We start from the raw sequence: 24,097 nt of genomic DNA on the forward strand, positions 1-24,097 counted from the left end.
TATCGGACCTTTTCTTATGATCTGACTCTTTCTGTTGAACAGAACTCCCTCACATGGCCCCACTTCTTCTCCTATTCATATTACTTGGTATTGTATTCTGTTGTGTTTTTGTTCCATTACACTTCAATCCACTGAAATGAACATGCGCTGCTTCTCTGAGAGGTAAAACAGGGTTTGTTTTAACAAAAGGGAATCATTGCACTGTAATTACAGAAATGCGTGATTGCATTGATAATCGCAAGAAAATCAATCAGTGCGCCATCTTGATCCTAAATATCTCTCAACCGTCTGTGAAAACTGTCCGTTTGGCAATCGTGTGGCCTGTTTTAAAGGAGCAGTTCACTCAAAATCTAAAACACATGCAGGAGGAGCCGTGCAGCTACTCGTGCTTGTGACGGTGCAGAATGGAAACATTAATGGCGTCCTCGGCTGCATTTTCATTTTGAGCACCACAAGCCAAAATCTTCCTTCCATGATATTCAGGAGTGCATGTACATCTCTGCAGCTGATGTCTCCAAAACTCAGCAACTCGCACCAAAACAATCATGATGTCTAAACAGCTCTGCAGGCAAAGAGGAACAAAGTGTATTTGTCATTTTTGGGTGAACTGAACCTTATTTATATATTGGAGTATTCAATTCCAAATTTGTGCAAATCTGTTGCATGAAACATCTTGAATCAGTTACATGTTACACAGGTATGATGTGATTAATGCTGTTACTGTGGATGTTTGTTGCTCTGGAGGACTTTGCATGAAAACGTTTTCTGATCCAGTGTTCCCTCTCCGAGGTCATTCTCATCAGACGATGAATCACTGCAGAATGTGTGCACATTAATAATTATGTTGAGCTTTTAAGTAAGGATTCAGCCCAGAAAGCTGCAAGATTAGTCTCACTTTCACCTCAGACAGCTCTGAGATTCAGAGAGCTCCCTCCTGCTGCACTGTACAGCTAAATGTAAGACAGAGCTCATCACTTTTAACTCAGAATCTTATATAAATGTAATCTTCGACGTCCCACTAAATCTCTTTTACTCAGAGGAACAATGGATAAACTGATAAAGAGGAGGTACAACACACATGATGTTTTGACCTTCATGTGATATTCCTCGGCAGCAGCAGCAGCTCGTCTCTGGATGTTTCAGCGTTCGTCCTGGACCTTAATACTGTAATTCCATCAGTGTCCACACTCTCACACTCTCACAAGGACACACAGAGGGAGGGAGAGCAGGAAAGAGAGAGAGATTTCTGGGCTTGGAGAGCATCCAGCTCAATCATTTCCAGCTACTAATCACATTCACAGTTTGCGCCATAATGCAACGTCTTAAAAATGAGGGACGTGCACAAACCCGCCTTCTTCAAGTCAATCAAACATCCTAAATATGTTAGTCTAATGTACTTTTTATTGACCGTCAGATATAAGGACGAAGCACATCAGTCACCCTGGTGCATGCTCAGAGAAAAGCTCTTGATTCTCTTGATTCATTCGCTCCTCGTTAAATCTCCTCTGTTTAAGAAATTGAAATAGCGAAGCACTCAATCTAATCAACTCAATTCAGCCTCAGAGCCAGTTGGCTCTCACCGCCGGTCTCATAAGTGTGCTGCTGATTTCTCAGGGACCCACTTTGAACGACGATCTGAGTGCCAGCAGCAGCAGCTCAGCGGAGATCAGCGGGCTGCTGAACGAGGAGAAGACGTCGGGACGCTCGCAGACGCTGCCGCTCTCCTCAGACGAGGTACGCAAACAGAAAATGTTCATATTTAGTATTTAAAATATAAGTTCACCTTTTGGCAGGTTGATGATAGCCTGCAAGATGAAATAAATACACATTTCATATATCGATTGTATCTTTAAATGTAATATAGCATACGAGTCTTACTCTGGTTCTTTCGTCTTCAACCAAATAATCATTATTTCCACATTATGAATGATTATTCATCAAAAGTCATCCCTACAATATTGAGTTATTTAGTCCACAATTATTTTGATATTTGAGGATGTCACCCAGTCCTAACATGTACAAGTAATACTTCAAATTATCCAGATATTTACCGTGTATCGCAAAATAGCCTAAAAACATTGCAGTATTATTTTTAAGGGTCAGTATGTAGTTTTGGAGGAGAAAGGCCATCACAGAAACCAAATATTTATTATATGAATGAGGTAATAACACAAACTCAAAACTTTTCCCTAACTGAGTTAACATTTTCTCAAAGGAAAATCAGTTTGGAGCTAGAAAGGTGGCGGGGCCCGCCACATATAAACAAAGTTAAGCAGTATGAAAATGAACTAAAACATGGAGGCATCTGTCATTTGTTGCAAGCAGCAACTACATAATTATTTTTTTCCCACGATGCATCTCTTTATTATTTTTTCATTTGTGGCTCTTTTATGATCTGTATGGATTTCTCTGCAGCGTCTCTCACTGGCAGAAAACAATCAGATAAAATCAGCACTCCTCTTCAGCGTCGCTGTGTTCACACGCCGGTGGAGGCTGCTGTAGTGAAAGTCATATCGTTCTGTTTCTTTTGCTGCTAACAAGCCAGTCACCCTCTTTTGTTTCCCATGCTGCCGCCCGCGCTCAGAGCCTGGATATGATAGACGATGAGGTGAGGCTGAGGCGTCAGGCCTGCAGACGCTGGTGTGTCACTGCATGTGTGTCTCTGTGGCTGTTTGTCTGCGTCTCGTTCTCACGCGTCATTCATGGTGAATTCTTCTCTGCGTGTCCTGCAGGGCGAAATGTGTTGAATGTGTTGTTGATTTCATCCAAACTCATTAAATGTTAACGAGTATTGTGATGAAGCGTTCTGTAGAAGGTGAACACAGTGAAATATGTTCCAGTTGTTTTGCATCTTCTCTGCCTCTCTCTCATTGTCCCGTCTGTTGTTGTTACTCAGATCCTGGACGAGGCTCAGGTTTCGAAGCAGTATCAGTGGCAGAGCTGCAGCATCACAGAGTGGACCTCCCAGCAGGTGGCCCGCTGGCTCACGGGCCTCAACTTAGAACAACATATCCCAGAATTCACTGCCCAAAACATAGATGGAGAACAGCTGCTACAGCTGGAGAGCCCTGAGCTCAAGGTCAGCTATCACGTGTATTCAATGAATTGTGTTCATTTATTGTTTGTATTTATTGACTTTTATTTAATTTAACATTTTGTTTTTTATTGCTGTAATTCTTAAGTCCTGGAAAATGTTATTTATTTATTTCCCTTTTTTGTCTGTGCCATTTTTTGACGCACTTTGAGCTGCAAGTCTTTATGAAATATATATAAAAATATATGAATAAAGTTAAATTGATTGAGGATTTGCATGCAGATATTGAGCAAGCAAGCTCTAAATATTAAAACACTCGTTACTGCTCACAGTGATTAAGGCATCAAATTGTATTTTATGGATACCAGCCACTTTAAAACGCCTGATTCTTTGTACCTCAGGATCCACGAGTTATTCTCTTTAATTATCAAAAATGTCAAAGAACACAATGTTAAAGAAAGTGAGAATAACAATTCCTGGTCGTCCATTCTGGGCCGCGACCCGTCCTCCATCCAAGTTTCATGGAAATCTGTTCAGTATTTTTTCATGTAATCCTGCAGGTGAAATCATGAACTCATTGGTTCAAATATCAATATCGATTTGTTTCAGGCTCTTGGAGTGTCTTCTTCCCAGGACCGCGCCCTGATCAAGAAAAAGATCAGAGACCTTAAAGTCCTGATGGAGAAGGCCAAGAGGAACCGAGAGAAGGTGGAGAAGCAGCGGGAGAAGCTACGGAAAAGAGAGCTGGAGCAGCAGCAGAGAGAGGTGCGCAAAGAGTGCGCCACGGAATGAAGAGGACTCCCGGATCACCTCCTGCTTTACTGTAGCACCACACCAAGTAGCATCTCGAGAGACGGAACGTCAAGAGGCCCCAAAAATGAACCCTGAGGGACGCCTACTCAGTAGTTCACTAGTTCTCCGTGGTGGAGCTACACACCCAGCTGTCGGACATCGTGGAGTGACTTTTTCACCCAGCAAATTAAACCAAATCGAGCAGTTGGATGACAGGATGCTGCCCCGCGCTTCAGTGTACACCTGCCCTGTGTTTTTAGCCATTTTAAGAATTTACTCAGTTCTATTTATTTTTGCTGTTTATTGCTGTAAATGGGGTTTTATTTATTCCTCTCCAGAGTCAGTGTGTGACAGTGCACCTCATCCTCAGAGCCGTCTGTGTTGACCCACCACAGCACCTTTAGACATGACGACCGTGTACATGTACAGCGTTCAACACATATACTAATATGTCTGACGTGCCATTTTGATAGACTTGTGTATATCCTGTTCAGCTAGATAGATCAGCGGAATCTCTCACATACAGGTGGAGCCTGAGTGGTGGAACATGTGAGGCAGTGTTCACCTCCCACCACCGGGTGTCCCCACGCTGCTCACTGTCTCTACTGCAGACGGACGACAACACTGGAGCCGAGGAGGGAGAAACCAACTAACACTGGAAGTGCAAACACTGTAAATGTACCCTCTGTCCTGGCCTGTCCAACGCTCCTTACAGTAAACATGTACCACACTGAAGCAGTTCACAAAGTCTGAATGACGACACGGACATGTTGTGCTCACTGGACCGGTTCTAATGGAGACTTCAGGTACAATATAATCATGAGATTTGTATCTTACCAATCCCGTACCACACAAACAACAACAACAGTTCCACTGAAGCTTCCTGCTTATATGCATAATGTTGCTTTGACTCCACCTGTAACCTGCTTTCGACCTCTTTTTATATTCTCTCTCAGTAACAGAGTAATTCCCCGCCGCTGCCTTTAGAAAGTCTAGAGTAGTAGAATCTTTCTGAACTCTACCCGCTTCTGTGTGAGTGTCCAAACACATACAGTCAGCTAAACATCTCTAAACGTCTATAATTGTTTCTTTCATCAAAGTGAAAGGTCACCATGCAAATTACTTTGGAGTAATATTTAGGAATGCTGCCATATAGAAGGACGCGTGCAGTGGGTCCAGAAATTGTCTTAAAAATAAATGGTACTACTGGTGTTACGCTGGAAATTGCACCCGATAGATGCAATATAGTTTTGATTTTCTTATGAAACCGGGTTCAGTAAGACTTAACATTTTTGATTAACTTGTTAGATTTAAAAGAATATACCTTTGAAATTATTTTGACATGTGTATTTTATGCAATTCTTTGTTTTAGGACGATGGCGCTCAGTGAGAGACGTGTTCCCTGTGTTACTTCTTTATCATTCCCGAGAATCATTCCGTAGGTTTACATGAAATCTAGAGACTCCAGTGTCACCGTGATGAAACCACTGAAGGCAGTTCTGGTTCTGTGAGCCCGTCTGTCCTGCCTGCCTGGTGCGCTGGTGACAACAAGAACAATAGTTTCAGATACCTCCATGCAAGGCCACATTAACACAGGCATCACCGATCTCTTAATGTTATTATTTATTTATTTCTGTATTTAATGAAGCAACTGACTACTGTTTATGATAACTTATACAGAATAAGAGTATTATTAACACCTAATAATGATTTATCCAGAATTGTATGATTACTTCCTATTGCCAAAACATAATTAAAACTGTTCATGAAAAGTGATTGTGGATGGTTGTGGAATGGAGGGTTTTCCCATCGTGCTTGTGGTTTTCCTTTAATATGACCGTAGTGCTGCTGCAGTAGTGCTACTCCAATAAACTGCTCATGATGTGTTCTTATGAAATATTTTGTAACTCTTGAACCTTTTGTGTGGACGCCCGCCTCCCGCCTCCTCCCGTCCAGTCAGTCAGTGAGCCGACTGCACTCCTCTGTCTGACTCTTTTGTATGTGTAGTAAACACTGAGAGCAATACGCTGTACCAACCCTGAAGAAGCCTTGTTTTCTATTCTGTCCGTGTCCGTGTGTGTGTGTGTGCACAGTTTGTCTGAGGAGGCCCAAAGGTCCCGCCTGAGGCCGACACGTGGTCCCGGAGATTTTCTATGTGCTTTACTGACTGTGGGTGAGAGCGTGTTGCTCCTGGCGGTGTTTGAGTCGTGCCTGGAAGCGTTCGTCTGTCGTGTGCATACAGAGCAGAAGATAATCGCCACAAACTGCTAACCATGCTTTCACTCTTCTCAGAGCTGTGCTTCTCCTCCTCTTCCTCCTTCTTTCCTCATTACTTTGCTGTCTTTTTCGCATTCTAGAAAAAAGGTTTGAACGGGCAGCTACCTGTCACACTGAATAAACTGTGCAGCCCCTGTCCGCAGTTTGCTTTTGTTTCTGACTTTTTTCACCAGCTGTCTGACTTCCTCTTCCTCAGACAGTCACAATTTATGACCCTCATGAATGTTACTTTATTGTTTTTCTCTGTTTATATTTGGTCATTGTAAACCTGATAGTTCACAATCTTTAAAATCAAATAAATAAGGATTTGAGGCCTCTTATTAAAGGGACAGTTCACCCTAAAAATTCAAAATATACATAGCATTAGCTAGCTTAGTTAGCTACTTTCTCCAGCAGTAGAGTAGCTGCATGTGTTCTGTCTGCACAGTGATGCCGTTGGTGGATGTAGTTTGGTCCAAAGAAATAATATTTCCAACATAAACTGCTCATAACAGAGCAGGTAGATCATTCTTTCTGAAAACAGACATTGCTGTAGTTTCTTTAATTCCACAGTATTCACGACTCACACAATCCAGATGGATCAGTCTGCACTGCAGGACAGAGGAGAAATGTGTACTTTTGATTTGGGGGTGAATTGTCCCTTTAAGATAGAAGAATGGAGCAGCAGATGAACAGCTTTCTCTCCAAAACTGCATGCCACGATCACATGACGTGTTATTTTTACCATGTGGCCCTCCGCTGCCTGACGCCCTTCTCAGTGGACATCTGAGCAGACTGGAGTCATCACAGTCAGCTGTAGCTCCACAGTCCCTCCCTCCCTCCCTCCTCCCTCCTCCCTCCCTCCCTCCCTCCTTTCTATTTATATTCAGCCTAATTTCACTCCAGCTCTACTCTCTCCCTCCTGTCACTTGCTTTTTTTTCTTCATCTTCTCTATTTCTTCCTCATAAACCTGATGGCTGGGCTCACGCAGGCCTTCTGTTGTGGGTATGGTTGAGACTTTCATCTTGAGCATTTGTGCCTTTATTTCCAATCTCCTCCATGCTGTGTGGAGGACGTTAGTGTCCGACTGGCCGGCTGGTTTGGAGCGAGGCCTCTCTTTCAGCGAGCTCATGGACGAGTTGAGCCCGAGACAGCTGGCTGTCAAACAGCTGAAGCTACAGTTCCTGGAGGCCCTGCAGGCCGATCATGCTCAGGAGGTCCTGCAGATTCTGCACACTGGGAAACTAGACATTGACACTGTGCTGGAGGTGGACGACCCCAGCATGATACTGGCCTCATACAAACAAGGTAAAGAGGAACAGAGCGTCCCACATTTCAACAGCAGCAACAAAATGATTTACTGTATGATTATGAAGCATTTAGGCCCAGAAAGAAGAGTCCAACAAGAGTGGGAGATATATTTTCCCTAAGCATTTATTAATACACAACAGAAGGAACAACTGTATGTAAACACCCTTTGAATGTCATTGTTAGAGGATCAGGGTTGTAGTTTATCCACTAGGTGGTGCAAAATCCCCACAGATCTTACTGTTGGACACAGAACCCTGTGGACACCAGGTGAACTGCAGGCTGTTGAATAAGCAGACTGCAATACAACAGCAAGGCCACTGAGATATAAATCTACTGAGTCAGGAGTGAGAAATGCACATTTGATTCATACTTTAATAAATCAGAGTACACAATGTGGGATTTCTGCAGATATCACAATCACCAATGTTTCCAGCTCATTTCTGCCGATGCTGATGTATGCACATTTTTTCTTTCTTAATTTCAGTGAACATTTAGTCTCTCCTGCACACAAATAATACATATTCATGTGCCCACTGGTAGAAGCAGGCTTTCAAAATGTACATGTTCACTGAGCACAATAAGAAAACTCCTCAGTCACATGTGCTGAACAAAGAGTCGTCTTATCTCTGACACTGGCACAGTGTTTATTTGGGGCCCTGCCGATTTTTCATATTAGGGAATTGGCAGCTTAAACATATGATGTCCCAATATTTCTATGCATCCCTGTTTTTAGATCCTCTTAAACACAAGTTAAAGTATGTGAAAAGAAAGTCTTTAGTTCATAAACATCTTCTAGAATTGAACATTTAGTAGACAAAAAAAGGCTTAGTGTTGATTCAAATTAAATAAACTGAATGTTTTGTTTTTAGAGAGTTTTGGAATATGATTAAAATTTTGATTCAAATGAATTCCAATCATTATCTACCCAAGAACTCCATTTTTGTCAGTGTTTTGGTTGGATTTTTTAAATAGAAGTACAAAGGTAAAGAGAGAACACCAAAGTAAGTGCCCTCATCTTTTCTTTAAAGAAAAGGTTAATGGGACTTTTAAACATTATTGGTTGACTTGTTCGTAGGTTACTGGCTCCCAGGCTACAAACTGGAGAAGTCCTGGGCGATGGGCCTCCACGTCTGTGTGATGTACAACGCTCTGGAAACAGCTCTGGTGCTCCTTGAGAACGGTGCAGCTGTCAACCGGATGCCCAATGGGAAGACACCGCTGCACGTGGCCTGCGAGGTCGCCAACAGCGACTTTGTTGCGCTGCTTTTGGCTCACGGGGCAAAAGTCAACAGCCTGTCGCTGAGCGGACACACACCGCTGCACTACTGCGTCACTGCCCAGGCTGTGGACTGTGCCAAGCAGCTCATCCTCAAAGGTGAGGAGGGACGGATGTGTGACTGGATGAAAGTGCAGATACAGACAACCCAACAACAAAATGACTTCTGTTTTCTTCTCATGAAGGTGCAACAGTCGATGTGCCCAGCAACAGCAACGAGGAGGACACACCTCTGCACACAGTGGCCAGGTTTGGTGTCCCGGAGCTGTTGGGTCTCTACTTGGCCCACGGAGCGTCTGTGGATGTGGTCAACTCGGCCCAGGAGACGGCTCTGATGACTGCAGTCTTCTGGTCTTATGACTCTAAAGAGCAAAACTACAGTCAGGACCATCAACTAGTCTGTCGCCTCCTGCTGGACCACCACGCAGGTCAGTTTCTGGACCAACAGCTGAACATTATTCCCACTTTATGTACTCATACAGTGTTTGGAGTACCATGGAGGCTTTGTTTCTATTCCACTGCAGATCCAAACCTCCAGGAGGAGGACCATAAAACAGCTCTACACAAAGCATCCTGGAACTGCGATCACATCCTGATGCAGATGCTGCTGGAGGCCGGAGCAGATGCTCGAGCCATGGACATCAACGGATGTGCCCCCATTCAGTACGTCCTCAAGGTGACTGGCGTCAGGCCCATGGCCATACCTGAGCTCTGCTACCAGCTGCTGCTCAACTACAACGCAGCACGGATCTACCCACCCCAGTTCCACAAGGTCCAGACATGTGGTCTACTACACTGTCTTAAATGTTGATAGAAAAGGTATTGTGCTTGTAACGTCATGTCTTGAGTTTTCTGCAGGTGCTGCAGACCTGCCATGATTACCCCCGAGTGGTAGAGATCATGATCAACTCTTATGAACGCTTAAAGCCCACAAATAAGTGGAGAGCTGCAATTCCTGACGACTGCTACAAGGTAGGACAGTGATCTGGAGTGTTTTCAGTGTCTCTGCTCTCTTTGTTAAAGGCCCAGTGTGCAGGATTTAGGGGGATCTAAATGTGGGTCAAGAAAATTCTCCCAAAAAACAAGAGCATGAAGATGCAGCGATAATATTCCTCCAATAACATCAGATAGAAAACACTGACAGAGAACTTTACACACCACAACTTTACTTTTGATACTTAAAGTATATTTTGCTGAATACTTACAAGTTTTTATTTAAGTAAAGTTTTGAAAATGTAACTAAAAGTTGAGTATTTTATTGACATGTGTACTTATGCAAAGGATCTGAATACTTATTCTGCCACTACAGTAAAATAAACCAGCTGTCATCACACTGCACGTCTCTCAGTTGCGTTAAAACGCTGTGCATGTGAGTTGTAAAAGAAATAACTCTCCTTACATTTATTAACAGAATTGTGATTCTGTTTTTCGTTGTGTCCTCAGCGACATCAAGACTTCTACGACTCTGTGTTCGCTGTTTGCACCAACACGCCTCGCAGCCTGCTCCACCTCACCAGATGTGCCATCAGAGCCGCTCTGGGCGGGTTCTGTCAGAGAGGCGTAGCACAGCTGGTTCTGCCGTCTCCCATGAAGAGATACCTACTGCTGGAGCCTGAGGGGATTCTGTACTGACGGAGAGACTTCTGTTCATAAAGCTCAACTACAGCATGGGCTGGATCTCTAATGTGCAGACTGTGAAGAGTGAACGTGCTGCTGGTCGGAGCTGACACCAACAGGTGTACCTTTTATATTTTTGCCATGCAAACCATTCCCAGTGGCTTTTGTCAGGATTGTAAGAATTCCCTCAGAGGAGTGGAGCCCTGGTGCTAATTTATAAGAGCAATTTGAGGCTGGACTTAACACAGGACGCCATCCAACGACTTAAAAATGTATGAATCAACCATAAATATGCAGGGACAGGTGAGAAAATGGCAACTGACTGAGGATTTCTCCACATGGAACCATGTAATCCCTGTAATATTTATACCTTTCACTCTCTAGAGAGGTTCTATTTGTCTGTGAAAGTGATACGAGTGTGAGCACGAATCATTTGCAGTGATTTTCCACCCACAGTGCTGAGGAGGATCCAGATCTACCTGGCAGCGTGCCTGAATGCTCGCTCTCAAGCTCAAGCTGTTGAGAAACTCCACTGTTTGCAGAACAAACACTTGAGGAAGCCCTCGTCAACAAGGGCTTATGTTTGCAGTGGATCGTACATTTAAACATGTACACGGACCAACGCCGTCTGTCAGAGACACTCAACAAGTGTTCAGGTCGAATATTAAAGGAGACTTATTCTGCTTCTTAAATGTTTTTCCTTTCCTCTACTTTATTTTATGTTCATGTGCATATAAAAGATCTTGAAAGTTAAAAGGTCAGAGTCAGCAACAGACGCTCCTTTCTCCTACAGAAAACACTGCTCCTGAAACGCCTCATCAGCAGTCCTGCCTTAATTTTGTGACTTTATGACATCACACTATGTCACCATGTCACAAATTCACATAATTTATGCCCAGTGGCTAGTTTGGCATGTATGAATTGATTTAGTGCAGCTGCTTTGTCGGTGTTAGCGATGCTGTCTCAGGCATGTGTGAGCTGACCAATCAGAGGAGACCGGGTATTCTGGAGGGGGTTCCTTAAAGAGACAGGAGCGTCTCAGACAGAGCTGTAGCACTGTGCAGTGTGAGACAACTGTTCATTTCTAACAAAACATAATATTTTAAACCCTTTTCATATCTTCTGCTTGCAAAAATGTGAATTTGTGACGCTCTCACTGAGATGTAGTGGATTAGAAGTCAACAGTGTACCTAAAGGGAAAGACTCAAGTCAAGTACCAGTTGCTCAAATGTGTGTGTATGGAGGTTACTCGAGTATATGTATTTAGTTACAGCACAAAAAGGCACAAACAATAACTGACGCTTATTTTCTAAACTCCCTAAAAACAGGGGTCACTCTGCAGACACAGTCACTTCATATCAGCAGCAGATGTTATTTTAGACCTGCGTTCTTTCTCGACTTCTACCTTCAGAGTTTCTCTCAGAATGCACTCTGGATTCCCTCTGAGAGGAAACACACTAAACCACTTTGTGGACCTTTAATTCTGTACGCAGTGCGACCTGGGCCAATCACTGTGGTCACACCAGCATGCAGTAATGGTGTGAGCCTCTCAGTCTCCTTTATCCAGGTGTTGAGGCTAATTTAACATTAGATAATGCCAGTGTGCTATAGAAGGAAGCCCTCATGAGACGGAGGCTGCCGCCTGCACAGAGAGGCGCTGCTGAGCTATTAGTGGCTTTGTTGAGGAGCAGAAAAGGGAGAAAATGTGCCGGCAGCCTCAGGACACATCAAGATTTCACTTATGAAGGCTGAATTAGTGCACGAGAAAAGAAATGCAGCTCACTTTACTGCAGCCTATTTCATGTCCACTCTCACAGACACATTTAGGAAAGTGTCACTAAAAAGGTACGTCGAGGAAACAGGACAATAGTTTTTTCTTTTCAAGGAATGATTGTTGAGTGTTTTATTTCGATAATTTCATGTTTACATAGATATGTTGCAACTTTACAATTCTTTCTATCAAATCTTTTGTTTTACGTAGTGACGATGCTCATGGTCTGGTTTATGTTTTGTCACTCGGTCAGGGTCAGGAAAAGATCATGTTTCAGCTTACTTAGTTCTGTTGCCACAAACCCGGCTGAAATTATCCCAACATCTCGTCAAAAATAACTGGTTTTATCGCCACTCAGACGTCTGGAAAATATTCTGACATCTGGCCAAAGATATCAGGATTTGGGGCCAACAACCTACAAACGACACAAGAACGGCCAACATTTTCTTTTGAGGGTCTGCAGAGCTCCAAGTACAGCGTCTGATCTTGGTAACTGACTCCATTGTCTAGCTCTACTGTGAATCATGTATGTAAAGCGATCAAACATGAATTCACTGATCTTGTAAGCTGCTGTGTCTCAGCTCGTGTACACGTGTAAATACAAGAAATGATCAGGTTCAACGTGGAGGCCTTAATTTAACTCTCTGTAAAGCACTAATGACCCCACAAGGGTTTAATTAACATAACAAAGCACAAGCGTGCGCTGTAGTTCCAACATTTACTCCTCATTTACATCAGTACGAGTGTAAATTAAGAAATTAAAGCAGTTTCTTTCCCATTTAAATGAAAGCCTAGAACAAAGTGACCATCTCTCTGCAAGTCTATATGTGGCACATTGTCTGGATGACTAAAGAGTCAGAGCAGCTCCCTGAGATCCTAAAATAAACCAGTAGAAGTCAGACGAGGGAGATTACCTTCTTAAATCACTCATTACAATAACGGGGAGGGAGATTAGTTCCACATTTGATTGAACTCTTCCATAGTGATTCAGGCCGTTTAAGAATTCCTTCATCTTTGAGAGTGAGCTTGCATAATTCTGTCTTTTCATTGCTGCCATGCCAGTAACATCTCAACTGGAACAAAGAGACAAACAGAGAAAAGCAACACAACCAGAATGGAGCACAACGTGTGGGCACACTAATGATGGTGCAGCAGAGAGCGGGACAGCCTGTTCTCTGCCCCTGCTGGCAGCCGGCCACGGAAAGCCACTGAACTGTGTCTGCAACGGCGACACAGAGACAGAGCAAAGTTTCCGAAAACAAGCTGTGCAGAGAGGAGGGACTCGGGGGGGGACGAGGAGGGAGGCAACAAAATGCTAACGGACATAAAACAACCGGCAACTGAGGACAAAAAGACGCTCAGGGCTGAGTTCATAAGAATACCATGAGAAATGATGCACTGAGAAGTTACACAAGATTTTTATTTGCTACATTCACTGGTCCTTTCTGTGGTGAGCCACAGCTTCAGTGCAGTAACACTTGGCCTTCCAGAGTGTTGTTTATATTACACACATGTTCCCAAATCAGAAAAATCTAAAATATATGAATTAGTAAGCAAGTACACAAAGCAATTCTAAATGTTTCAAACTTGGCAGTGACTGAATTTTACTCTTAAAAGTAAAGTGAATGAACGTCTGTCATGCTGAGGATACAGCAATGTGAAAATGTTGATGACAGAAAACATCTATAACAGCTTGAAATGTCTGAGCACCTTTCTGTGTCAGAGTCTATCATTCTTATATATTACACCAAAGCATAATGTTAACAGTTTGTCACTCAGCAGAAAGTTCAGTTTCTGCAACATTTAACATCTCACACAGGATCTGCAACCTCTGATGTGAATGACTTAAATATACAATGCATTCATCAATACAAAACAATTTGGGTGAAATTATCAAATGACCTTCAAGGTGCAGAAAAACACTGAGAAGACAGAACATTTGAAAAGGTTTATAAAGTGTGTATTTGAGCTCCTGCTGCCATCAAACACACACGTTTCAACAGAGGAGCGTTACTGCGACCGCTGAAGTTACAGCGGCAGCAAAATACAAGCACTGACATATCAAACAGACATGTTCACTTCAAAACTGTTGCAATACTCTGTTTTAACAGTAAGCACGTCTTACAATACATCGTCTCAATATTCATCATCCATCTTAAAAATGATTCAGCCGTCGTGTAGTGAACACTAAGGCACACGGCAGGGAGATCATTAACAAACTGAATCCTCCGTTAAAAATGATCCTATTTTGTTTACATCTTACCTTGAAGAAGCTACATTACTAAAAATTTAACAACTGTTCGAATAATACAATAATTCCATTATACACCAATGTATATAACCAGTGCAAATACTTCTTATAGTGTCGCTGAAATGCTGGAGAAAATGTAAAAGTTGTGTGTGATGCTGCACTGATGGAAAATCTGACATTAACAAACGTAACGGAACAGACGTTGTTCCCTTTGTGTGAGTGCTGGAGTCACTGAACACATCTTCCCTGTGTTTAAGGCCTTGAATACTAAATTAAATTGTACATTTTGAAAACCGGACATGAACACAACAGCGTGCATGCTTGAGTCGCAGTGTAACCATGTTATTCTAACCAGATAACTGAAAAGTGTGTAATGAGTGAGGCAAAAAGACGTTAATACTAGTTCCATTAGCAGCCTGTGAGAGAGTGTAATGACTCTAAGTGTGGTCACTGTGTGTTGGGTTAAACTGTAATAACTGTGTTGGCTGTAATAGTCCAGCTGCGTTTATCTGATTCTTGACACCAACAATCAGCGATTTTGTGTTTGTCGAGTGTTTTCTCAGTCGAGTGGTTTCTCCAGACGTAGTCCAGGTCCAGATGACTTCTCCCACGTACAGTACAAGATGATTCATTCTTTCCAACATGGACCTTCTTCTTAATCTTATTATTCTTTTATTCAGACTATTTTAGAGTGTCCTCCACTTCCTGCCTTGGCCCACCATCACCTCTCATACTTGCCCAGTTTCCTGGGATCCTTGCTGGGCATGCACCAGTCGTCGGCCTCTGTGCTCGTCTGGTAATGCCGCAGGGCCGACTTGTTGAAAACAGGAAGTCTCTCCACTGACTCTGAGGACAAGGCCTGGGATACAGAGCAGAAGGAAACTTATTAATCTGGAGTCTCTGTCAAACACTCAAAAGATGTCCACGAGGAGTTAATGAATACCATATTTCACCGTGTCAAACCTTCATCGTGGAGGTTATTGTTCCACCAAAACATGGTATTAATTTTAGACTCACTGTAAAACCAATCGAACACGATGTGATAACTAAGAGCCATGCTTTGGTCAAATTCCAACCATCCTGGCACCTTTAATTTCTGATATATATATACAGGTGATGCTGTTCTCACCTTCAAGTATATGACAGCTGAGGTGCCGTAGCCCTCCATGGAGTAGAGCTGCAGGTCTCCCTGGAAGTACTTGGCATACAGACGGGAGATGGGAAGTCCATAGCCGAATCCAGCCTGCAGGACGGAGGGAGGGAAGGGAAAAAAAAACATGGTTACAGAATCAACAAAGATGATTAGATACCGAGCTGCTGTGGAAAAGGGTTTCCTTTGCAGCAGCTCTTCAGTTCTCATGTGGTTACACTTTAATCCAATGAAATGAGACTGACTGCATTCCTCTCTGTAATGAGCTAATATGCAACCATGCTCAGTTGTGTGAGTCTCTGTTTAACACCAGAAGAATCACGATTTGGTTTATTTTTAATCCCATTTAACGAAGACACAGGGAGGTTTTACTGAGCTGCATCTCCTGTTGAAAGCTTGTAGTTCAGACACTCATCAACACCAAAGACGTGAGCGATAAAGTGGTTATGAAACAGGTTGAATCTCACCAGAGGTGCGTTGCGAGAGTTGTCTGAGTGGACTGGACTGGGAGCCGTGGAGTACATGTAGCTGAACAGACGCTCGATCTTCCTCAGAGGGACTCCGCCTCCTCTGTCAGACATCTAAAAATAAAGGAGTGGTATGTTAAGAATCATCAGGGTCCTCTCATTGTTCTGTCAGCTGGCTCACTTCAGTCTTCTGTTACCTTGATCGTCAGGTCCTCGCTTCCCAGTGAGACTCGCACTTTGATCGGGGGCAGGGTCGGGCTCGTCTCGTGGGTCTCTACTGTAGCTCTCATGGCGTTCTGACAGAGAACAATCACAGTGGATGAGAACATTACAGAGCAGACACACACGGGGGAGGGTAACACACATCCTCAGGATCGTTGGGCGATGTACCTTGAAAAGCTCAAACAGCATATGGTAGAGGTGGGATGGCACATAGACAATGTGGAGGGGCTGGCCGGGGTTTTTAGCTGTGAAAGAAATCAAAGTATTGATCACATGACTGAGAGTACACCGGTGAGTGTGCAGCAGTCTGGGAGAACTGTGTGCTTTTTAAAAACACTGCGTTAAGATCAACGTTTCCAACATCAGCTAGAAAAGATTAGAGCCACTGTTGCTAACTCCAGCAAAGAACAAGACTTCATTCATCATTTTGATTTATGTTGTGTAGATTTCATCTGCCAAGAACATTCTGGCTGAGTACAAACAGCTCATATTCAAGGCTGCTGAAACAGGATTTTGAGTATATCAGTCTTATCTAATCTGCTTAATCACACTACCCCCTTTTTTTCCAGTCTTTCGCCGGTCGGTCTCTGATTAGGTCGTCTTTTTCTCAACTGTGGTATGTCAAATGCTAATGCTAATGCTAAAGGCAGGTTCAGCTGACAGTAAACAGACACAAAGGGCCTCATTTAAATCAACAAAGATTGATCATAGCACTGGACAATATGCGGAAAAAAGCAGTGTGGACAAGAGCTTTGACTGATCATACAGTCTGGACAAACACATACGAAAAATCCCTGCAGAGAAAAACATCAGGGTTTATCTTGCATGACTTACAGTTGACTTCTGTGATCTCCATGTCAGGAGAGGTCAGGTAATACTGCTCACACAACATCTTAGAAGTCTCATAGGCATCTGCAAAGTGAAACAAACAACATCTGTGGTTATCTTCACCATGAGAAATGACTCACACTCTGAATGCTTGTTCTAAAAATATCAGATAATAAGAAGGTCAAACTGTCATGAATCTGCACAAACACAGGGCTGGAATATAGATAACACAATCAGTGTGTGTGTGTGTGTGTGTGTGTGTGTGTGTGTAGCTGGAGAAGATAACTCATTACCTTTTACTACCTCCACAGTGTCACAGCTGGGGTCAATGCTGCCAATATGTTTGGGATGGGCTGGGTTCACGCTGCCTTCAAAGATTAACGCTACAGGGCACAAAGAGACAAACGTGTGTGACTCACAAACGTACCGACACACAGTTCACTGTCTACAGATGTTGTACAGTTGTCAATTTTCAAATCAAACACAAAGTACATGCTGCGAGAGGCCTTTGCACTAACACCTCTGAACGCTCGCTCTCAAGCATCATCAGCACTCTGAGTTCAATTTAATGACATGAGCTTCGAGTGTGAGCAACTGTGTTGATAAACTCACAGTCAATCACCTAGTGCAATACTGACTGTGCTGGTTCATGAGCATGCGTGTGGAGATGCGGCTCATGTAGAAGCGGTCCAGGAAGTACTGGACGTTCTGGTTGGTGACGGGGTCCACGCCAAAGGCCTCCTTGTACTCCACCACGCCCTGAGCCATGGTGGGCACCACGTTGTTGTGCCGATTACGGACGTTCACCAGAGTCTGTGTGAAGCTGGAGGCAAAGAAGCGAACAGGGCACACATGACTGCTACACACCGCAAAATGTTTATCTAATTGTATTTAAATGGGAATTCAAACTGGAACATTTTTATGCCGTTTGCTGTGTTTTGTGATTTTTGTGTTGCATCAATAAATATCAATAACTTCCCTCACTAACTAATGATATCTGCCACTGTTGATTAAGTTACCATCTCAATTAAATGATTAGCTATTTGGCCTATAAAACATCAGAGAATGGTGACAAATGTTGATCAATATGATGTCCTTAAATGTCTTTTGTCCAGAGCCAAAAGATATTTAGTTTACTGTCATAGAGAAGTAGAGAGAAATATAATCACATTTACAAAGTTGGACTCTTGACAGCTAATGTATCTGTCATTGCAGCTCTAGCACATGCACACACTTACATGCACAGACCTGCTTACTATGGTTCTACCAATGTCCACTATCTAGTTCTTCAACTGGAGCACATCTGAGCATCTTTGTTCATGTTCCTGTCTCTGGTGAATGTATCCTAAACTCTCTCACAAAGCGTTATCCTCCACCTCCCCACCCACTATTTACTGGAGCTACTTCAAACAAGAGAGCACAAGCAGTCAGACAGTTCAGTCTACTCAGTGCCGTGCTGAAGTGTCCACTGGTGGCTGCAGGAGTGCTAATTATAGCAGCATAATTCAATCATCAATTTGAAGTAACCCCACTCAAAGATTCACAAGCTCTAACAGACAGCGCTCAACAAAAAGTCTCCAGCAAAGCAGCAAATATTGAGCTGTGTGCTGGACATAAATGATATGACAACACCTGTTTACAATAGAGGCTGTTCTCAGACACAGCAGACAGAGACATTCTCAAGGTTAACACAGGTAAAAGGTATACGGTGACTTACCTCTTCAGGACCTCCTTATCATCTGGATCTCTTTCTAAAAAATCTATGAGCTCCAACAAACTCTGTGAATACCTGGTGGAGACAGAAGGAGGGGTCTCAAGTGATATAAACATCTCATGATAACATTAAAGCAACATTATGTAATGTATGTTTCTGTGCTATGTAACATCAGTGAGCGGTTGGCATCAGAGGGTGTGAAGCTGACGGTGCTACGTCACAAACACCACCACCTTTTACTTATTTTCAGGTTTCATGGATAGAACGTTTCCCTGTGTTCCCTCAGATGTCCTCTGGCTGCACCGCATCAACTCTGAGATTTACAGAGATTTTCTGAAAGCAACCAGTAAATGCTGCGTACAAGGGCGTAGCCGCAAGTTAGCTCTGTTAGCAGTGCAGCTAGCTGACTCAGCTCATGTGAATAAACCAAAAAAGATTTTAAGCTAAAAACAGAGAAGTGATCGAGCTAGAGACGGGAGTACATTTGGGACTGGCTGTTAGTCTTAAGAGGAAAGTTCACAAAATAAGCGGATGCGTTACAGACGCCGCTCTGGACTTGTTGCTGTTATAGGCTTACATCTCGTGTTGTTGCACTCGCTTGATGTTAGTTCGTAGGCCAGGTCAGCTCATTAGGTCACTGGTTTAGCAGGTAGCATGTCAGAGCAAGATGTTACTGTCTCCTGTTCAGGTTATGTTAGCTTGGTGTGCTACTGTTCTGAGTTATGTGCAAGCTTGTGCAAAGTCTGACTGTTGCACAGAAACGAAGGACTGAGCATGCTCACGTCAAAATGTAAGATGCTGCAGAATTGTGTTTGTAGTTAGAACGTACCTTAACTAACATTTACAACTCACATCTAACAATATCATTACAGACACACGAGTGCAACTCTTTCATAATGCTGCTCTGATGTGAAACTATGCCTTTACACTGATGTACTGTAATTAGGCATGAAGCAAGTCTAAAAGATTAGAATAGCACTGTCTACTCTTTATATAACACTTGCTGGTTTTATCAGTACACTTCTGAACAGATGAGGACGACTGAGAGTGCTGAGCTCATTGAGTCACACTCCCCCTCTCTCCCTCTCTCTCTCTCTCTCTGTCTCTCTGTCTCTCGCTCGCTGCAGAGAAACTGGGTGAAAGGTGAACAACAGCAGTGTGGCTGAGACTTTTTATGAGCCCGATTTGTCCCTCAACTGACCTTCAGCCCTCAGATTGGGAACAAGGCCCATAATGCAAACAGATGTACACCTTGAAATAGACTTTTTGCTGCATGTAATTGCACAAGCTTGCCAACAGATATCTAGGCGTTGCCTCTTGACTGGTCAACAACATTCACAAGAGACAGATCAACCTTTTACATCTAACCTCAGCAACATGCTACGGTGAGGTTTACAGTTACTGTACTGTGTTGTAACAGAATGCTGCAACAGGAAGTTCAGCTGTGGTGCAGAGAGATCTGGCAGCTCTCCTACACCTGTCTTCTTTAGCACCTATTCTTTTCTGTATGTTGTAACAAACTGGAGGTAAAAAACAGGAGAATGTGGTTGATTTCCATCCTCTCACGTGCGTCCAGGCTAAACTTCTGAAAGCCAAAGACAGACACAACTATCATTACATAAACATAACCATACTTGGTTGCACACTCAATGTTTACAGACTTGTGCTCATTGGAGCATGTGTACATGTTCAAGTGTACCTTGAAATGGGTGTGTGGACATGCTGATGTAACTCTGTTTGAGGCTTGTGACCACAAACAAACGATGCACCGTGGGACTGGTGAGAAGTTGTAAGCTTCCTGTACAACTCAAAGTCTGTGCCGCATCTTTATGGTGCGGCATAAAACCGCAGAGCCTATACATAATCTACAAGACACACCTAATCTATTTAGGTCTACTCTATCACATGACAACAGGGGCTGGTAGGTCAGTCGGTGCATCGGCCATCTAATCCAAACAAAGATCATGAAGCCAGTTCCCAGATCAATGGTGAGCGAGTGCACAGAGAGCAGCGCTGTGAGGCGACTGACACGAGGACTCGCCTCACACGACCCCTCACAGCATAACAGCTTTCAGCAGATCACAGCTGGAAGGAAGCTTGTGACCAGCAGGCCTGCAGCAATAACTGCTCACACTGTCCACAGATAGCTGCAATTTTATGATCCCACTGATCTAATGGTGATATAAAAGAGTAATATCAGTGTCTGATCACCTGAAACTAAAACTGTTGTGTTTAGGTGTTTCAATCTGCAAAACAAACAACCTAAACAATAAATAAAATATGACAGAATGATAAGGGGGCTGCACGCAAATCTTATAATGACAGGGAAAACCCTGCTGCATCATGTTGGCTACAAACAGGCAATATCAAGGTCAGCAAAAATCACTGTACATATAGGTCGATAAGATGTGTACGATAATTCAATAAAGTAGTTACATCATGGCAGCTTCAGTGACTTGTTTAGTTAAATAAAACTAACGCAGGCATCCAGTGTATCAGAAGGAGAGGAATGCTTCATGAGACAATAACGAGAGAGTTTAAATGACCCAGACATGACTGATTTGAGAACCGGTTCCTGTCAGATGGAGAACCGGTCCCTGTACGACCTCGTATAGTTTCAGAACATGACAGTAGACACACAGCAGGACTTTCTGTCTACAGTCTCTAGAAACCCTGACGTTCCCTTTCATTATCTCTCATTCTAACAAGATGCGACACTCTGTTGCAAGGGAGATGTGTTATTCCAGAGTTTGGTGACACTGATTTCTGGTTTGACAGATTACAGGGCTACAGAAGGATTTGCAGTGGAGTCTGGGGATCCTACCAGCTGGTGAGGAGCTTTAGGGATGGAGTGCCGAGGAGCTTGTCAGGGAGAAAATCAATTTCCTTCATGATGTTGGCCAGTCTGACAGGAAGCTCCTGCCGCAGGAACACAAACGAGGTCTTCTCACATGCGTTGGCCGAGCCTGCAGTCACATGAGGGACAGAGAGAGGTGGTTAATTACTGAGCAGGCATCCAACTTTGACCCCAAATCTGTCCAGAACTATCTGAGGACATTGTGTGTGTATTGTTTTTTCTTTTTGCTGAAGTTGCAGAAACATGAGAGGTTCAAATGTCAGAGATAAACCGCAGGAGTCTTTGTGTTTCTTGTGATAGTCTGTGTCCACTGTGGAGGATCCAATCAGCCAGAAGTCAAAGTGAACCTCACAATCATGAACAGCACTGACACAATGCAAAGATCTGGAGACACGTCTGAATGTTTTACAACTGCAGCCCCGTTAATGACCTGTAGCCTCACTGCAAGAATACATGCAGTGTTCGGTACCGTCCACTCCAAACACTCACCAAAGTCCAGGAACTGCTTCATGGACAGGGGAGAGGGGGAGAACTTGGCGAACCTCTCCACTTGTTTCGGTATTCCACTGACGGAGCCATTTTTCAGCAAAAACTGAGCGAACTTCATGTTTCCTCTCCTGTAACCTCCAGACTCGAGGTGTCAGTGAGCCAGGGACAAACTGTGCTCTCCTCCCTCAGCACGCTCCAGTGTGACGACAGTGGAGCTGAAGCTCGGCAGCGAACCAGCAACCTTCCGTTAAACTGACATGTGGTCACGAGCTGCCCATCGCTGTCTGCCTCGCGCAGCTTTCTTCCATCCCGATAAGTTGCTGAATGTCCTTCAAACACAACTTCCAACGCCGTGTGACGTGTGTTGTTGTTGGGCGGGGACAGGGCGTGAGTGACGTCAAAATCAACCAATGAGGACAAAGAGTTTTCTGGCACTGAAGTCGGAGGCGGAAGTGTTTTTGGGACGGGCAGTAAAATACTGTGCCTCAATAAAGATAAAAGTACTTTATATACTTAATTTTTTGTACTTGAACAAAATGTTTACAACAAATCTAAACATTGCACCTTGTGTCTATTTATTTTACTGTATTTGTTGTTCTATTTTTAAAATAATTACTTGTTTGTAATTGATATTTATTTGTCAAACTAAGAGCTGCCATCCATGTTTCGTTGTTTTTGAAACAATGACAATAAACATCTATTCTATTCAAAACATGTCAGTGCTTGTTGTGCTTTATTGCAGACATTTGGTTCAAGTCCCAGGACAAGTCACATGTTGTGTCAAGTCAACACAAGTCGAAAGGAAGGCGAGGCCAACCTGTTTCACAAAGTATAACAGTGAAGTAAATATGTATTATAATTATTGATTGTCACTGAAATTAATGTAATCAAAGAACAAACAGATAACTTTATAAAACATTATTTATTTTTTATTTTCTCAATAAACAAAAACTACTTACAACTGGAGTACACACAATGTATGTTTTCAGTTAAGTTTTTCAAAAAATAAAACTCAACTGAAAACATCTACTTGTTGGTGAAGGTTCTCAGAGATCGTGGTAATTCTAAGCGCTGCATCGAAGGCAGCTGGACTTGTTTCAGTTTCTTGTAGACGTCTCACATCTCATCCTTCAGTTCTAACTAACTGGAGGGGAGCTGCAGTTTAGTTTCAGAGTACTCTGGATGAGAGGTGAAATGTCTTCGAGTCACTGAAAAGCACCAAGTTGCAGACGATTCAGCACCTAGAACTGAATATTTAAGAACACACAAGTCATTCAAGTCCTCGTGTAACATGTCAAGTCATAAGTTGTTATATTTCCAAGTCCAAGTCGAGTCTCTAGTAGTTTATTTTCTGTCAAGTTGAAGTGCAAGGCATCAAAACAGTGACTCGAGTTGATTCAGGTCCAGTGACTCGAGACCACATTTATTACAGATTTAACTACCCAGCAGAATAAACAGGTACAGCTGAAACAATTCATCAGTTAGTAGAACATTAATTGGCAACTATCTGATAACTGTTGATTTCACTTTTCATGCAAAAAAAGAGAAAAGAAATATGATATTTAATATGAGATAGACATTTAGCCTAATTAACAGAATTGTCAGCATGGCACAGTATGAAAAGCCCAGGCAGTTGCAGGAAAGTTTTGAGGGAAGAGGTGTGAGTTATGAATAGAAAGATATGAGGGGACAGAAGGATGTGGAGTTGTGCTAAGTTACACATGCAGTGGCTCTTATCAGATCAAAGTCAGAATGAGGAAGTGTACTTAATGGATCTGTGTCAAAAACTCTAACCTAATTGGAGGAATAGATGTGATCCAGGCCTGAGCACTTAAATTATGTAGGAGCAGTAAAACCTTATCTGTGTGTACTGAAACAGTCGAAACAGGAGAACCGCCACTAAACACAGAGAACAAGTCTTCGTCATCTATTGGATGGATTTGAGAGGTCACGGAGACACCCAACCTAAAGCCTGCTGGGAAGAGGAGAGAACATCAAAAACAGCAGCAACAGACTAGAAAAGGATTTTTTTCCAGATGTGAAAAAGCTTATTGAGCCTGT

The 24,097-nt window shown here is 43.0% G+C and overlaps 3 protein-coding genes across 12 annotated transcripts in view; 2 read left to right on the forward strand and 1 right to left on the reverse strand.

Moving 5' to 3' along the window:
* The window catches only part of ppp1r9a (protein phosphatase 1, regulatory subunit 9A), a 55,415-nt gene extending 49,174 nt beyond the window's left edge, over positions 1–6,241 (forward strand). For 5 of the 8 annotated variants that reach the window (XM_030412690.1, XM_030412689.1, XM_030412688.1 and 2 more), the window contains exons 17-20: positions 1,615–1,734; positions 2,585–2,608; positions 2,897–3,079; positions 3,644–6,241. In XM_030412690.1, coding sequence (XP_030268550.1) covers positions 1,615–1,734; positions 2,585–2,608; positions 2,897–3,079; positions 3,644–3,826 — 510 coding nt within the window. In that variant the 3' untranslated portion in view covers positions 3,827–6,241. The other 3 variants (XM_030412693.1, XM_030412694.1, XM_030412696.1) reach the window with 2 other exon arrangements.
* A 738-nt stretch (positions 6,242–6,979) lies between these two features.
* asb4 (ankyrin repeat and SOCS box containing 4) lies at positions 6,980–10,979 on the forward strand. Its single transcript, XM_030411398.1, has 6 exons — positions 6,980–7,391; positions 8,470–8,769; positions 8,856–9,098; positions 9,195–9,442; positions 9,529–9,642; positions 10,114–10,979. The coding sequence occupies exons 1-6, from the start codon at positions 7,091–7,093 to the stop codon at positions 10,300–10,302; spliced, it is 1,395 nt and encodes a 464-aa protein (XP_030267258.1). The 5' UTR covers positions 6,980–7,090; the 3' UTR covers positions 10,303–10,979.
* A 2,478-nt stretch (positions 10,980–13,457) lies between these two features.
* Positions 13,458–22,393, reverse strand: pdk4 (pyruvate dehydrogenase kinase, isozyme 4). Of its 3 annotated transcripts, XM_030412753.1 has the most exons (11): positions 22,037–22,389; positions 21,515–21,656; positions 18,694–18,765; positions 17,615–17,799; positions 17,270–17,359; positions 16,983–17,060; positions 16,317–16,393; positions 16,124–16,222; positions 15,927–16,040; positions 15,439–15,552; positions 13,458–15,168 (listed from the first exon to the last, which is right to left on the reverse strand). In XM_030412753.1, exons 1-11 carry the CDS (start codon positions 22,152–22,154, stop codon positions 15,031–15,033), a joined length of 1,227 nt encoding a protein of 408 aa, XP_030268613.1. In that variant the 5' UTR covers positions 22,155–22,389; the 3' UTR covers positions 13,458–15,030. The 3 variants fall into 3 exon arrangements, 2 of the variants coding, with proteins under 2 accessions (XP_030268613.1, XP_030268614.1); XR_003983627.1 differs by lacking the exons at positions 13,458–15,168; positions 15,439–15,552; positions 15,927–16,040; positions 16,124–16,222; positions 16,317–16,393 and having other exon boundaries at positions 17,599–17,799; positions 22,037–22,392; XM_030412754.1 differs by lacking the exons at positions 13,458–15,168; positions 15,439–15,552; positions 15,927–16,040; ... (1 more) ...; positions 16,317–16,393; positions 16,983–17,060 and having other exon boundaries at positions 17,589–17,799; positions 22,037–22,393.
* Between the last annotated feature and the right edge of the window lie 1,704 nt (positions 22,394–24,097).

The sequence above is a fragment of the Sparus aurata genome, chromosome 3, assembly GCF_900880675.1.
Source record: "Sparus aurata chromosome 3, fSpaAur1.1, whole genome shotgun sequence".
NCBI lineage: Eukaryota > Metazoa > Chordata > Actinopteri > Spariformes > Sparidae > Sparus > Sparus aurata.